We start from the raw sequence: 15060 nt of genomic DNA on the forward strand, positions 1-15060 counted from the left end.
AAAGCCCAGGGGATGTGATCTGGCCTATTATTTGCAAGGCTTTATAAACTGGTGTTACTGAGACGCATAGGCCTCTTGGCAATGGGTCCCCTGTTCTTTGCAAACAACTCATCTCAGACCTGACAAACTCACTATATCAAATACATTACTTACAGGGTATTTGTCCATGAAGGATAACATGTAAGGTCTCTGTTGAAAGCTTAAAACATATTGATGTTCATGGCATGATGTATGTACATGCAATATTTAAGGAATAATGTAACTATACTCAAGTTTATGCCTTTATGTTCTTAAAGTTAAAAGGAGTCAGCAGGATGACAGCTGATTCATACAGGTGGGAGGTGCCACCCCACCTTAGTTAGAATGTCAACTCAAATAACTATAAGCAGGCTTACCTTTAATGGGGCCATTAAATCCATTTCCTTAGTCTCCTTTAGCCCCAAAGGAATCATAGGGACGCTGATAGATTCACTAAAACAAAAGATGACAGACAAGCAAAGTTTATATTTCCAGTCACTATTATCTTATACGTGCAAAGGATCCTCATGCTTCAGGCCATAAGTGATCACCAGCTGGGGGCAGGAAGAAATGTTACCCCCTGATTAGAATGGCAAAAGGTGCAGTATGTGGGTTTTAATTTTCTCTGTAGCAGCCACTACTGGCCAGTGTCTGAGACTAGTCGGGTCATTAATATGATCCGCTGGGGGCATTTCTTATATTCTTCTCTGGCCTACTTCAATGGCAGCCCAAATGCTATAGGCCTGAGTGTCTCAGGTTAATGGTCACTTCACCATGGTGCTGACCATGATTCCATTAAAGTCAAAGACAAAACTCCCACCTGACTTAAAAAGGACCAGGCTGTGAGGGAGCACACAGAAGCCAGACACGAACGTTCTCAGCTGTGACGGTAGTTTTGAAAGATCTCACATCAGGAACAGCATTTTACTTTACGAGAGCTTTGGGTGCATGTTTTGCAGTGCATGGGTAAGAAACTAGTGCTTTTAGGTTGCTATTTTAAATTTTAAAAAAGCAGCCAAAAGATCAGAAACTGAATTGGCTGCAATGGTCTAAAGCAGGGGTTCTCAAACTAGGGGTCAGGACCTCTCAGGGGGTCACGAGATTATTACATGGGGGGGTCACGAGCTGTCAGCCTCCACCCTAAACCCTGCTTTTCCTCCAGCATTTATAATGGTGTTAAATATATTAAAAAGTGTTTTTAATTTATAAGGGGGGGGTCGCACTCAGAGGCTTGCTATGTGAAAGGGGTCACCAGTACAAAAGTTTGAGAACCACTGGTCTAAAGTGTCTTAATGAACAGCTCTTGGGAGACAGGCAAAGATCTGAGCAAAGATCAGGGATCCAGCAACTCCTGGGTTCCAATCACAGTTTTGACACTTAAGTGATTTGCCAAAGGGGGTAGAAATTAGGATGGCTTAAATTCCTGCCACCGATAAAATGGGGATTTAACATTGGCCTACAATCACAGGATCAGTTAATGTTTGTAAAGCACTCTGAAGATGAGAAGTGTTCATTAATGTGTGCCTTGTAAATGGTTTACAACATCAACATTTAAAAAGAGGATTCCTGTCAAGTAGTTTAGGGCCAGCATTTCAATGGTTACAAGATAACGATCAAGCCAGGGCTGCCTTTTAAAACTGGAAAAATCTGAATTTTAATTTCATGTCTTTGTAGCAGCAGCAGGTCACTGGGCCTGCAGCACATTATAGCTTGGCAAAGAGACCACCCCAGTCTAGGTTCAGATCAGTTTGCAGCAAAGCTCAAGCCTCTTCCTATAGTGGGCAGGATCTGAACATTAAAACCAAGAACACCAATGCTGGGAAAGTTCAGATTGTGTCCTGGATACCAAATCTCCATATTTGGAAGCATTTGGATCCAGAGGCTTAGTTTTGCCTATTAGAGATACAGGGCCCAATTCTGCACTCTGCTGTAATTCCATTGACTTGTAAAGTAGAGCAACTCCTAGTCACCAGGTGTGAGAGCAGAATCAGGCCCTCAAAGTACAGCCCTCGATTAGCAAGGTTTGGTTTGGGACCCTCTCCCCCCATCTCTAGAGAGTATTAACCAAATACAAGTGCCCCTTCGAAAGTCCACGGTTAGATCTGCAAAGAAGATTCCTGTACAGATGAGAAAGTACAGCAAAGTGAGCCCCAAACAATGATAATCCCACTTCTAGCTGCTTCAGCGATGGACCCTTTGCGGTGTAAATCAGCAGATTGAGATTTTTCCATCAGGCCTCCTGTTTTGCACAAACCACAACTTGCCTAATGGACCTACAATTGTTTATTTAAAGTTGGGAACTTATCTAATCCTCTTTACAGGGACACGCTAGCGCAAACACACACAGCCTCCCAAAGGACTGGTTCAAAGAGGCAGGAAAGGCTCGTGGAGTGAGATCTGGAGCGGGTCACACAGGGTCAGGACCATTACAGTCAGTGTTTACACAATAACAGGTTATTTAACCCAGGTCTGTCATTAACACCAAGAGCTTATCAGCAGTTTCTGAAATATCACATGGTCATGAAAAATGGGGGGGAGGAGAGAAAGAGAAAAACAAACATGCACATCTAGGTCTGTTCATACTTACTCAGTCACTGAATAAACAGCCTCCTGAGAGCTATAATGAGTGTGGAAAAGGGGTTATCACTTTTTCTCTAATGAGATTTCAGTTTGATCCAAATGCCACAAAATAAACGAAGAGGGTTTTGTTTGGTGTTTTTTAAAACTACAGAAAACAGGGCCTTTGAGGGCAGTTACAAAGACTAAGGCTATTTCTACACTGGGCAAGTGAACGACAAAGCTTGTGTCTTTCAGAGGTGTTTATTTAAAAAACAAAACAAAAAAACAAACAAAAAAACCACACACAACCCCGAAAGACAAAAGTTTTGCCAAAACCAAGGCACTCTCCTGCCGACAAAGCTAATGCTGCTCGTTGGGGGTAGAAGTTTTTTGTTGGCAGGAGAGCTGACAAACAGCGGCTACAGTGCACGCCTTTTAGCAGCACGGCTGTAGCGACACAGTCGTGTCACTAAAAGTTGCGTAGTGTAGACATATCTTACTGCAGCAGCACTTTAACGTGGCTGTGTAGTCATGGCACCAGCTCTCCCAGTGCTGTAAAAAAAACCCACACCAACGAGGGGAGTGGCTCCTGGCACTGGTGTACTATCTACACTGCCACTTTACAGTGCTGAAACTTGCATCGCGGGGGGGGGGGGGGAGAAGGTTCACACCCTTGAGTGAGAAAGTTTCAGCGCTGTAAGGTGGCAGTGTAGACAAGACCTAGGACTACTTGCCAGGAAGTCACACTAGCACAGGAGCAGAACGATATCCCCCTGCCTGCCTGGGGTGGTTAGGAATCACCTGCATCATTTACTAATTTGGATGACTGAGTCAAGGGATCGATTCTGAACCCTTATTCACCTCAAGCAGCTTTTATGCAAGTAGTCTCAATTCAGCTGCCCTGAATCAGGTGAGTAATCACCTGACCAAGCACTAAAGCGGGGAAAGGCTGCAACATCTGGCCCTTCGATATTAGTGGTTGCATACCACTGGGGAAGAGGAAAAAACTCCAGTGTCGGATATAGTTAGGTTTCAGAGTAGCAGCCGTGTTAGTCTGTATCCGCAAAAATAACAGGAGTACTTGTGGCACCTTAGAGACTAACAAATTTATTAGAGCATAAGCTTTCGTGGGCTACAAAATATGCATCCGAAGAAGTGGGTTGTAGCCCACGAAAGCTTATGCTCTAATAAATTTGTTAGTCTCTAAGGTGCCACAAGTACTCCTGTTATTTTTGCGGATATAGTTAGCCGCATTCAGAGGTCACCGTGTGGCCCCGATGGGAGATGAGGGTGCTCATGGTGCTTCCCTACATTATTAAATCTAGCTCTTGCGTGCCCAGCATATGGGCAGGCCACCCAGTCAGCACCTGGGGGAGAGGTTCTGTTTTACTTTCACTATCTCTATAATGAGCTGCAAACTGAGAGCAGTTCATACTTTACCATTGCTTTCAGGCAACCCTCTTGGAGCACAAAACCTCCCCTCTGCTAACTTCACCCTATTCGAAACACAAGTATTAGGAAGGAACAAGGGACATCAAGACAGCTACATAGGCAGCACCCGCTGAACTGCTTTATAGTGAACCAAGGTGTGCGCACAAGTTTGCGGGGGGGGGGGGTGGGGTGCATTTCAAGCTCTGAGACTGCTGCACCATCCCTGATATTTATACCTCAGGCATTTCTTCCCTTCTCACTCAGATAAACAGCTCCGCTGAGACGTCCCAGCATGTTAGCTTGCTGCTGGCTAGGGTGCTAGGACTACCTCTACTGTGAGTCAAGCAGATGAGGTTGCTGGGTAAGCACTTCAAAGCAACCATGTGCTGCAATTAATGAAAGGTCTGGCCTCTTAAAAAAAACAAAAATCAAATGGGGAAATAAAAGCATGTGAATAATCCACTTCACAAGAAGCAAAGCACCAAGAAAAGGAGGCTAAGCACCTAGGTAGGAATGTTTTTAATTACTTTCATTACATACTCAAGCTTTACCTGCAGAGCAAATCGTGTGTTGGGGGATTTTCCTTACATATCCCCTGGTTTGAGGAGAGATTATTTTGATACATTTAAGACCTGCATTACTCCCCCTGTATCAGCCTTCTGTACCTGTAAAGCACCATCCATCTCAAAGCACTTCACAAACATTAGCTGATAAAGCCTCAGGGTTATTATCCCCATTTTACAGATAGAGAAACCCAGGCAGAGAGAGAATCAAGGACACACTCAAGGCTTCAGAGCAAGTCATTGGAAGGGCTGATCCAAACCCCAGATCTCCCAACTCTCAGTCCAGTGGTACCCACTGGTTACACGGAAGCGAGACAACACTGACACCCCAACGTGCAAACAGCAGGAACTGTATTAATAAGGCCGGTGTAATCTCCTCAAATCCAACCCTGCTCTCAGCTTCCTTGCCTGCTGTATTCCAGCTAGGAGCAGGGATATAATTTGTGTGGGAGAGTGTGTAGGGACCGTTGCTTATATGGGTAGCTGCATATACAACATATACACACAGACCACATCCACTTCACCCATAGCCACACCCCCCAATGTCTACTGTGAAGGAGGCATGGGGTAAGAAGGTCTCTCCATAACTTTCCTGAGGAATGGGTCCCAGCTTCCACTGTGCAAACATATTGAGGCTTACTGCAGACTGAGCATATTGCTAGCTAGGTACAGGGTATTTATATTATGCCCATCACCATGGTGTCTTTGCACCTGGGTGCCTAGCACACCTGATTTCCAAGGGCTTTGACCAGTGTTCCCTCTAATTTTTTAGATGATTGTGCAGAATGATTTTTGTTATGTGCACCAATATGGAGGTGATGTGTGGCGGGGGTGGGGCCGAGGGGTTCGGAGTGTGGGAGGGGGCTCAGGGCTAAAGCAGAGGGTTGGGCTTGGGGTGCAGGGGGTGCGGCCTCTGGCTGGGGGTGCGGCCTCTGGGGTGGAGCCAGGGATGAGGTGTTTGGGGTGCAGGCTTCCCCAGGGCTGCAGCAGGGAGAGAGGACTCCCCCTAGCCGCAGCCCTGCAACACCCCAACTTTCTCCCCGCTCACCTTCTACCGCTCTCTTCTCCAGGCCCCTTAGAGGGAACTTAGGCGTTGACCACTTTCTTCATTTTCCTGGGCCCTGCAACTCTAGCAACTTTCTTGGTCAGCTTGGTGACCTGCCTCCCCATACACCTTACCTGTCATTCTGGTATATGTCCACACAGCTGTTCAGTTCTTCTAGTTCTTCCTTCAGTAACTGCAGATTGGAATTAACATAGCTAAGCTCCAAGGCTACTGTTTCTTTTACTTTGTGATTGCTTGTGGCCCTGAAAATAAAAAGGAGACAGAGCACAGGAGGAATTGTCTTAGGAAGTGGTCCACAAGATAAAAGCCACTGATCTACCACATTCAAACCACAAGCCTTCAGCTGCCACTAGAATAACATGCACCACTTTATGCATATAGGCCATTTCAGAGTCTCTCAAGGTGCCTTCCAAACTAATGAGTTAAGCTTCCGAATACTCCAGCAAGGTAGAGAAATGTGTGACGTTGTGCAGTCTACATGGTTTTATAAAAACATGATAATAAGTGAATATAATGTAACTGGGATAGTTTTATAAAAAATTTGATAATAAGTGACTATAATGCAAATGGGATATGCTTTGTGCAAAAGGTCTCTTGTAAGGTATCATTACAAAGCTCATAAGCTACTGAGTGTGATCATCCTATTTGTAGAAATGTACCACTCTTGTATCTAAAACTAGAAATATAAAATGTAACTCTGAGGGCCTATTGTAATTATGTAAAGTGTGGGCCATTAATGAGGGTTTGGAATCTTGATGACTCCCATTGTCTGCAGATGGCTGTTTACCTGTGAGTCTCCCTGTATATGTGTGTGCTGGCAAGTGAGTAATGAAGTCTTGCAGTGACATGTGATCATGTCACCTGAACTGGAATCCATCTTTAACCTGGTGCTTTTCCAGTGAGGGGAGGGGGTGGAAACCCAGAGGAACAAAGGGTTCCCGCCTTATGCAAAAGATATATAAAGGGGTGGGAGAGAACAGAGGGGGAGGAGCCATCATGGAGAAACCCCTAGCTAACACCTAAGCTGGAACAAGAGCTGTAGCAGGGGAAAGAATTGTGCCCAGGCCTGGAAGGTGTCCAGTCTGAGAAAAACTTACTGAAGCATCTCTGAGGGTGAGATTATCTGTATTTAGTTTGATTAGGCATAGATTTGCGCATTTTATTTTATTTTGCTTGTGACTTACTTTGTTCTGTCTGTTACTACTTTGAACCACTTAAATCCTACTGTCTGTATTTAATAAAATCACTTTTTATTTAGTAATTTACTCAGAGTATGTATTAATACCTGGGGGAGCAAACAACTGTGCATATCTCTCTATCAGTGTTATAGAGGGCGAACAATTTATGAGTTTGCCCTGCATAAACTTTATGCAGGGTAAAACGGATTTATCTGGGTTTAGACCCCATTGGGAGTTGGGCATCTGAGTGCTAAAGACAAGCACACTCCTGTGAGCTGGTTTCGGGTAAACTTGCAGCTTTGGGACTAGTAATACAGACCCTGAGTCTTTGTTAGAGCAGACTGGAGTGTCTGGCTCAGCAAGACAGGGTGCTGGAATCCTGAGCTGGCAGGGAAAACAGAAGCAGGGGTAGTCTTTGCACATTAGGTGGCAGCTCCCAAGGGGGTTTCTGTGATCCAACCCGTCACAAAATGTTATTCCTATTTTGGAGTGAGAAACCGAGACCAAGACCTTTGAAATGAGCCAGATGCCCAGCTCTCTCACACTGGGTCAGTGACAGAGCTGGGAGAGAACCCAGGAAGCATGCTTGCTCTTGGACTCCTGCTCTAACCACTACATAACCTTTGGTACTTCCACTTAGCTTCACAAAATGCATTTTGGAACACAAGCTTTCCACCTATCATGATGGAAAAATAGGAGTTAACAGGCAGAGACTGAGAGGTTGAAAGACAAAAGAGCAACTTGGCGGTGGGGGGAGGGAGGCAGGAGGAGGAAAAGGCTCTGTGGGCTGGTCTACGCTGGGGGGGGGGAGAAAATCGATCTAAGATACGCAACTTCAGCTACGCTATTCACATAGCTGAAGTCGAAGTATCTTAGTTCGACTTACCTGGCTGTCCTCACGGCGGCAAGTCGACCGCCGCGGCTCCCCTGTCGACTCCGCTTACTCCTCCTGCCGAGGTGGAGTACGGGTGTCGATTTGGGGATCGATTTATCGCGTCAGACGAGATGCAATAAATCAATCCCCGATAGATCGATTACTACCCGCCGCATCGGGTAGTATAGACGCGGCCTGTGTGACGCAGCTGGGTCTGCAGTGGGACATGGTATCCTGACTCCCTTCAGCTTCTCCTAGGAGATATTTATTTCTAGCAGTGTCCCCAGCCTAGCAGCTAGGAAAGTGCCCAGCAGCCTCCGTGGCCTGTTCTGCTAGAGGTAGCAGCAGCAAAGCAGCTTTCAGACTGCCTTCAAGTGAGGCTGCACGCAGTAGCAAACTGGAGTATTGAGTTTAAAAAGAAACATGGGCAAGGATTGGTATTTAACTCTGGGAGAGTCTCCGAATTCCACAGTGTGGTCTAGGGCAGTGGTTCTCAACCTTTCCAGATACTGTACCCCTTTCAGGAGTCTGACTTGTCTTGCATACCCCAAGTTCCACCTCACTTAAAAAACTACTTGCTTACAAAATCAGACATAAAATACAGAAGTGTCACAGCACGCGGTTACTGAACAATTGCTTACTTTCTCATTTTTACCATACAATTATTAAATAAAAACAATGGGGATGTAAATATTGTACTTCCATTTCAGTGTGATACTTGAGCCTGTTTTTCACTTGTGAGCCTTGTCATTTGGCAGCCAGAGAGCAGCAGCTGCTGTCCGGGCGCCCAGCTCTGAAAGCAATGCCACCACCACCAGCAGCGCAGAAGTAAGGGTGGCATGGTATGGTATTCTGCGCTATTGCTGGTGGAGGCACTGCTTTCAGAGCTGGGTGGCTGGAGAGCAGCAGCTGCTAGATAGGGCATTTGTGTTTGCAGTGCAGTAGGACTATTGTTTTCAATCCCGCTCCAGTCCCGCCCTGCAGTACTCACTCCCACTCCGTCCTGCACGGTTTGGTGAATTGTTATCTTGCTCCTGCTATTATGGCAGCAGCTCCTGCAGGACCCGCAGGATCCCAGTCCCACTGCAGGGCTCTAGAGCCCGTTATAAAACTAGGCAAATCTCTAGATGTGCTGATGTACCCCTTGAAAGACCTCTGCGTACTCCTAGGGGTACGCATAACCCTGGTTAAAAACCACAGGTCTACGGCCACCCAGTATGTGGGATAGGGGCAAGCTCACCTTTTTTTTAAAAAAAATGAAGTTTCCTGACATTTTAAAATCATGCTCTTTTCTGCCTCATAACATCAGGTTTGAACATATGACAATGCAAACTGGAGGGGGATGGAGGCAGGGAACATGCTGGGCCCTTACAGGTAAGTATGAAGGCATACTTTTATTATCATTAATGATTCATAATACACTAATGCCCAGAGTCCCCTAGCAAGATTGGGGCCCCACTGAGCTGGGAGCTGTATGAAAATACACACTCCCTTCCCTAAAGAGCTTACAATCCAAATAGACAAGAGAGAGGATGGGAAGGGAAACAGAGGCTCAGGAAGGTGAATTGAGTAGCCCAGGGACACAGCAAGTCAGTGTGAGAGCCAGATTCTAATCCAGTGACCTTCCCATTAGAAAACATTGCCGTCTTGTCCCTATATGCATGATCATACAAAAATTGCTAAGAGAACATTCAGGTTGCAAAGTCAAGCCCTCATAAGTTAGAAAACATCAGAATTAAGCTTGCCTGTGCAACCTTATTTCAGCCCCTTGTGTGCATGCGCCATGATTAACCTTGGCAGAACTCAATCTGTATTTTATTTTTTATAATTTTGACAGATCTGTTTATTTTCAAGCATTTTTTCTATTTATCAATTTGAATTTTCATAGTTGTGAAAAATTATGGGGGGAACAGACAATGACAACTGATGTTGAGATTCAGAAGTTAAAACTTTATAACTGTTAAAACACAAACATGTTGAAATATATAAAGTGAATATCCGTAAGTCAAAAAGTTCAAACAGCATTTTGTCTTACTTTGCGCCTCTCTAAATTTCTATCATTGATGGACTTTTTGCCAATGTGTGTGTGTGTGTGTGTATATGTATGTGTGTATATATATATATATATATATATATATATATATATATATATATATATATATATGGTGAAATTGACATTTACCAATAAAACCCTAATCCTTCCGCACCTAATTATGCTAGTCTTTAATTACATGATCATACACTATTTTTCCAACAGGACCCCTGCCTTACTCAGTGAACAGGATGGGCCTGCTTTGGGGATTAAGCAGCACTGTGCAGCGAAGGAGACTTGTCTGTAGGGCCTCTGGCCTCATTTGCTGCAGTAGTTAGACGGTGTGTGGTGAACGAGGCAGGGGATTTCAGGAAGAGAAAGCATGGTCTCACGATCAAGGCACTGAATGCTGCTCTGGATTCTGTCCCTGCCTCCGCCACAGAGTTCCTGTGATACCAGACAAGCCAGTATCTCCGAAACAGGCTCAAATCTTATTACACATACACACTTTCAACTGAGATTCCACACTTCCACATCATTTTTAGCTCTTTTAGGTGTAATTCTTAGATATGAAAAGTGCAGCATTTCCAGTGCAAATAGCAATATATTGCAGCTCAAAGCCTGTTCTCTGGTCACTCAATAGCAGCATCCTGCTGAATGCCCGGCTTTCTCTCCCATTTATTTAACATCAGCAGATGTAAACATGAAGAATGGATTTCAGCTGCAATGAGTCGCCTGCTTTGAGGAGACAGCTTTTCAAGCCAATTGCACCTTTCTTATCAGCTCAGGAAAAAACAACAGGAAGAGAGAACCTGGTGGCAGGGGAAAGCGGACAACACCTAAACTGTCTGCTGAAACGTGTTCTAGTCTCTCACGCTAAATCAAGTTGGGCCTCTATTCAGCTGAGTCCAGCCAAAAAAAGGACAAGGCCATACCTCAGCCTGGCTCAGGGCTAAGCCTCTGGCAAGTTGTGTTCACAAAAGCCACGATCCAGTAACAGATAAAACCACCTCATAAAGCACAGGGGTTCTAAGTATTCTACCATCTATTACTTCTTTACTGATTGCATCCCATATCCGTGATATCAGCCTTCCCATAACTTTGCCTGCCTAGGATAACCTGGTCTATATTTTCCTGGGTCATCCGTTTACCCTTCCAGTCCTCTGGAATTTCCCCCGTGTTCCAAGTTTTGTTAAAAATAACAAGTGGTTCAGAGACCTCCTCGGCCAATTCGGTTTAACATCCTCCTTAGTTACTGATAGAATTATTGCCATATATCGTCCTACTTCTTTCCAAGTACAGAACAGAAGTAGTTATTGAACACTTCTGCCTCTTTTGCATCAAGATTGAGAATTTTCCCATACTTGTCTATGCCATTGCTATGATTTCATTTGTTCCCAATATATTTAAAGAATTGTTTGTTATTGTCTAACTGGCCATCGATTTTTTTTATTGACATTTAGCTTCTTTTATCAATTATGTGCAATTTCTAATTGCTGGTTTGTACACACTGCTATCAGCTTACCCATTTATTTTTCTCCCATTTTTCTAAATTGCTGCTTTCACCTCCTTTTAACCAGGATGGATTTGTAACGAAAGAGGCCTTGTTTCATGAATGCAGAATTGCGGAGGGAGGGGAAGAGGATTTGGATATATGAAAACACTTAGCTCTGAGTTTTCACTTGCATTTTTACATCTAAAATGTTTACTCCCAGTGAATTTTGCTCATAATTTTTTTCAGCTTTGGGAAAAATCAGCCTTTTAAAGTGCCAAGTGTATAGGTTACGGGTCAGACTATATTCTGTTTGCAAATGAAATTAGCTAGGCAGCAGCACTTCAGAAAGGTCTGGTATTGAATCTATCCATCTTAGCTAGGACATGGCACCTTCCATATATTGGTGCAACCCCCCAGGGAATGGCCAACCATTCATTAAGGGTGAAATTTACCTTTGTGCAGAAAGTCAGCACAAGGCCAATGCACTGCTTAAAACAGAACAGTTTCTAGTTTTCATACTAGACTCTGCACAAGGGTGCATTTTGATCTCATTAAGAACATACCTTATATAACTATGAGTCTTGGTCAATCTGAGGAGTTATCAAATGTTTGCTTAGTTAATTCTTTGTACAGAGATTAAAAATATGGTTTATTGCCAACCCCTTAATCGCTTCAATTACTTTGCTGAGCCAGTGGTATTTGAACAAGACGGGGAAAGGACTTTCATTGTTTAACTGTCTCAGTCAGTTTATTTATCCATCAAACAAAACCTACTACACCATGCAACAAAACTGCATTTTATTTCAAACACACCATTCACTGGAGTGTCATTCCTCTTTTCTAAGAAGCTACAAACAGATCATTTTAAGGAGTATGGTTGTGTCTACAATGGGAACTTGTCCTAACTCCAACAGCTCATTTCCAGCCACCCACATAGCTGTAAACCCTGCACCACCAACTAGTACAAATCACAGCTTTCCTTGACTACATTTTGGGTTTGCAGTGGTAGACAAGGCCTAGAAGTCTTCAGTGCTAACCATTGGAGAACAAGGTCACATCCTTAAAGCTGTGGGAAAATAGCAATACTTTACTAAATGACTTAATTTCAGGTGATTTTATGAGTCAAGTTTTGGTTTTCCATTAACTCCAAAACTTCAAAATCTGAGATTTCATGGCCAACCTCTGCTCAGAAGGGATCTGTTTAATCTCAAAAACAGGCTCACCAAAGAGTTACCAGTGGGAAAGGTGTTCAAACTGCTGAGCCAAACACTTCAGCGGCCTGAAAAAGAGCAACATCAGGGTGTTTTGCTTCCTAACTTGGCCCAGGTGCTCCTCATACTCCCCAACAAAGTAATTAAGTTGCCTGTGTTTTGCCTTGCATTCCTTCTAGCTCCCCCACTCTTTTTGCCCTATGCTGGATTTGAAATGCCGATGTTAGGACGAGGGGAACTACTTGCTGCCCACATTCTTGGATGCCCTATGAATGGCAGGTATCATCACTCCGATTCAGGATTTTGATATAAACAGCACACCCTGGCACATTCCTGCTGACATGGAACATTTCTCCTTGGTTTTATGAAGCAGGGTCATGCAGAAAAGGACACAGCAAGATTTCAAGTCTTTTTAATTAGATGAGGCATAACATCCAGGAGCAACCTAGAGCTTGTCTATCTGGCGGGGTACTGAGCACTATGGGGGTGATATTTTGATATACCAATTAATGCGTAACACGTTAGCGTATGTGTAGACCCTGCTGGTGCATACTACGAGTTCCCCAGTGAGCAGCAGCAGGGTCTACACAGACCAATTAAAGCACAACATATTAGTATGCTTAGAAATCACTTCCCCATGCTGCGCATTTCCCCACCATGCAGAAGTGGAGGGTGAGAAGTGGCCAGAAGTTGAAGCCACCAATAAAGCGTTACCAGGTCAGCAGCACAGCACAGGGTTATGTTCTTCCTTTCTGGTTTCTAGTCATGCTGCAAAAGGAGGTAGGGAAAAAGCCCTAGCCACACCAACAGACTCATAATTAACAGGGAGAGTCTTATTTAGTCACCTTATCTATCCCCCAATTGACCAGTACAGGAAACAATGACAGAATATCCAGAATATACTCTTCCCCTCTCCAATACAGGTAGCCTAGTAACACCGAGTCACTAGTCTTTGTAAGCGAACAAACGGATATGTTTCTAGTGCACGTCATTGTCTCTTGCTAAAGAGGAGCATAATCAGTCTAAACTAAGAGGCAATTCAGAATGGTAGCACATAGGTGTTCAGTGCTCACTTGAAGAGGTTTTCTGCCCCAGCTCGCATTCTCATCTCCTTGTTGATCTGTTGGTTAATTCGTGCGCGGCGGTGCTGCAGTTTGCTGCGCTGGGTCTGTGCAAAGGGATCGCAGCCCTGCTAAGAGAAAAAAAAAGATGGTCACAACATATCCTGTTCAAACATGACATCTTCAAACTTAGAACAGCCTTGCTATCCCACCCTGCTATGCCACCAACCTCATCTGTTTCTTCTTCAAATCCGCCCTGGAGACCCATTGCTTCTGCACTGCCCACAAGCAGCGATTCAACAGGTAATAGTTTAAAACAAAAGCCTCTGCTATTCTTTCCTCCAGGTTTGATCATCTTCACTTTGTGTCAAAGTGCCAAGGACAACGACATGGCTTAATAATAAACACATATGGTGTGAAGTGTAGTTTTAGTTCACATGTCTACACAGCCGACATCGAAGCGCTGCGGCTCCAGCGCTGGGAGTGCTGTAATAAAACCACCTCCGCGAGGGGAATAGCTACCAGCACTGGGAGCACGGCTCCCAGCGCCACAGCACTATCTACACTGCCACTTTACAGCGCTGAAATTTGCATGGCTCAGGGCAGGTGTTTTTTCACACCCCTGAGCGAAAAAGTTTCAGCACAGTAAGTGGCAGTCTAGACAAGGCCTTAGTTTCACAAGGGTGGGTTTGCTATTGCTACCTACTGAATACTTCAGTCCCCCTCTTGCCTTTATCTGCATCATTCTTAGAGATCTGCATCTAACCCAGACGGCCGCTGAAATATTCCAGCTATCACTTAATTACAATCACTTGCTCCCCCTTAGCACTCCCTTCTACAATACTGAATGACACCACTTGCTCACCTCCGTTCCCTTGATATCAACACTAGCACTATATTTCAAATGCCTCATTCCTTTCAGCAAATGACAATAAATAGTAACACTGACGATCACCGCAGTAAGCCACCTACTGAGGTTATTCAGCGATTCAAGCGCTCTGGGAAACAACGGAGCCTTTTGAAAGTGTGTTAGTGTGGTCTGGTACCATTGTTGCTTAGATTGCCTGGATTACTAGGTGGATATCCAGGTAGTTTTAACAATATGGGATCTCTCAGGAGATAATATATGTTGTCTCCTTTACAGGACTTTATCAGATGGCCATAGCATGCAAGATTTAGGATGCCAGCCCTGGGAGCCTCAGATCACAGTAAATCTATACTGCAGCCTGGACACTAGCATCCTAATTTTCCATGGGTGATGAGCTCCTGCTGAATTCAGAAGGATTTGAGCTTGCTCAGCAACTCTGAAAATCAGGGCATTACTTTTAAATGTAACCCATTTATCACTTTTATTCTCTCCTCCACTCCCTCCCCCCCCCAAAAAAATTTCTTTGAGTCAGTTTCTTTATAGGCAGGGAATTGTTATGAGTTTAATCATCACTTTGGGGAATAGTAAATATACATTATCTTGAAGTTTCACAAGGGGAGGGAAAGAAATATTAGTGGGTACTCCCAACAGAAACACTGTCAGGAGGAGGATCTCAGATTCCACAGTGACACAAAAGCTCTACC

At 44.3% G+C, this 15060-nt stretch overlaps 1 protein-coding gene across 1 annotated transcript in view; it reads right to left on the reverse strand.

The window, feature by feature from the left end:
- Positions 1-15060, reverse strand: part of RHPN1 (rhophilin Rho GTPase binding protein 1) — a 65767-nt gene that overhangs the window by 39713 nt on the left and 10994 nt on the right. Inside the window, exons 2-4 of the mRNA XM_065399426.1 lie at positions 13501-13619; positions 5751-5879; positions 396-471 (exon numbers count right to left, since the gene is read on the reverse strand). Of these exons, the coding sequence (XP_065255498.1) occupies positions 396-471; positions 5751-5879; positions 13501-13619 (324 nt within the window). The remainder of the gene's footprint in view (positions 1-395; positions 472-5750; positions 5880-13500; positions 13620-15060) is intronic.

This window comes from Emys orbicularis, chromosome 2 (assembly GCF_028017835.1).
Source record: "Emys orbicularis isolate rEmyOrb1 chromosome 2, rEmyOrb1.hap1, whole genome shotgun sequence".
In the NCBI taxonomy this organism is placed as follows: Eukaryota; Metazoa; Chordata; order Testudines; family Emydidae; genus Emys; species Emys orbicularis.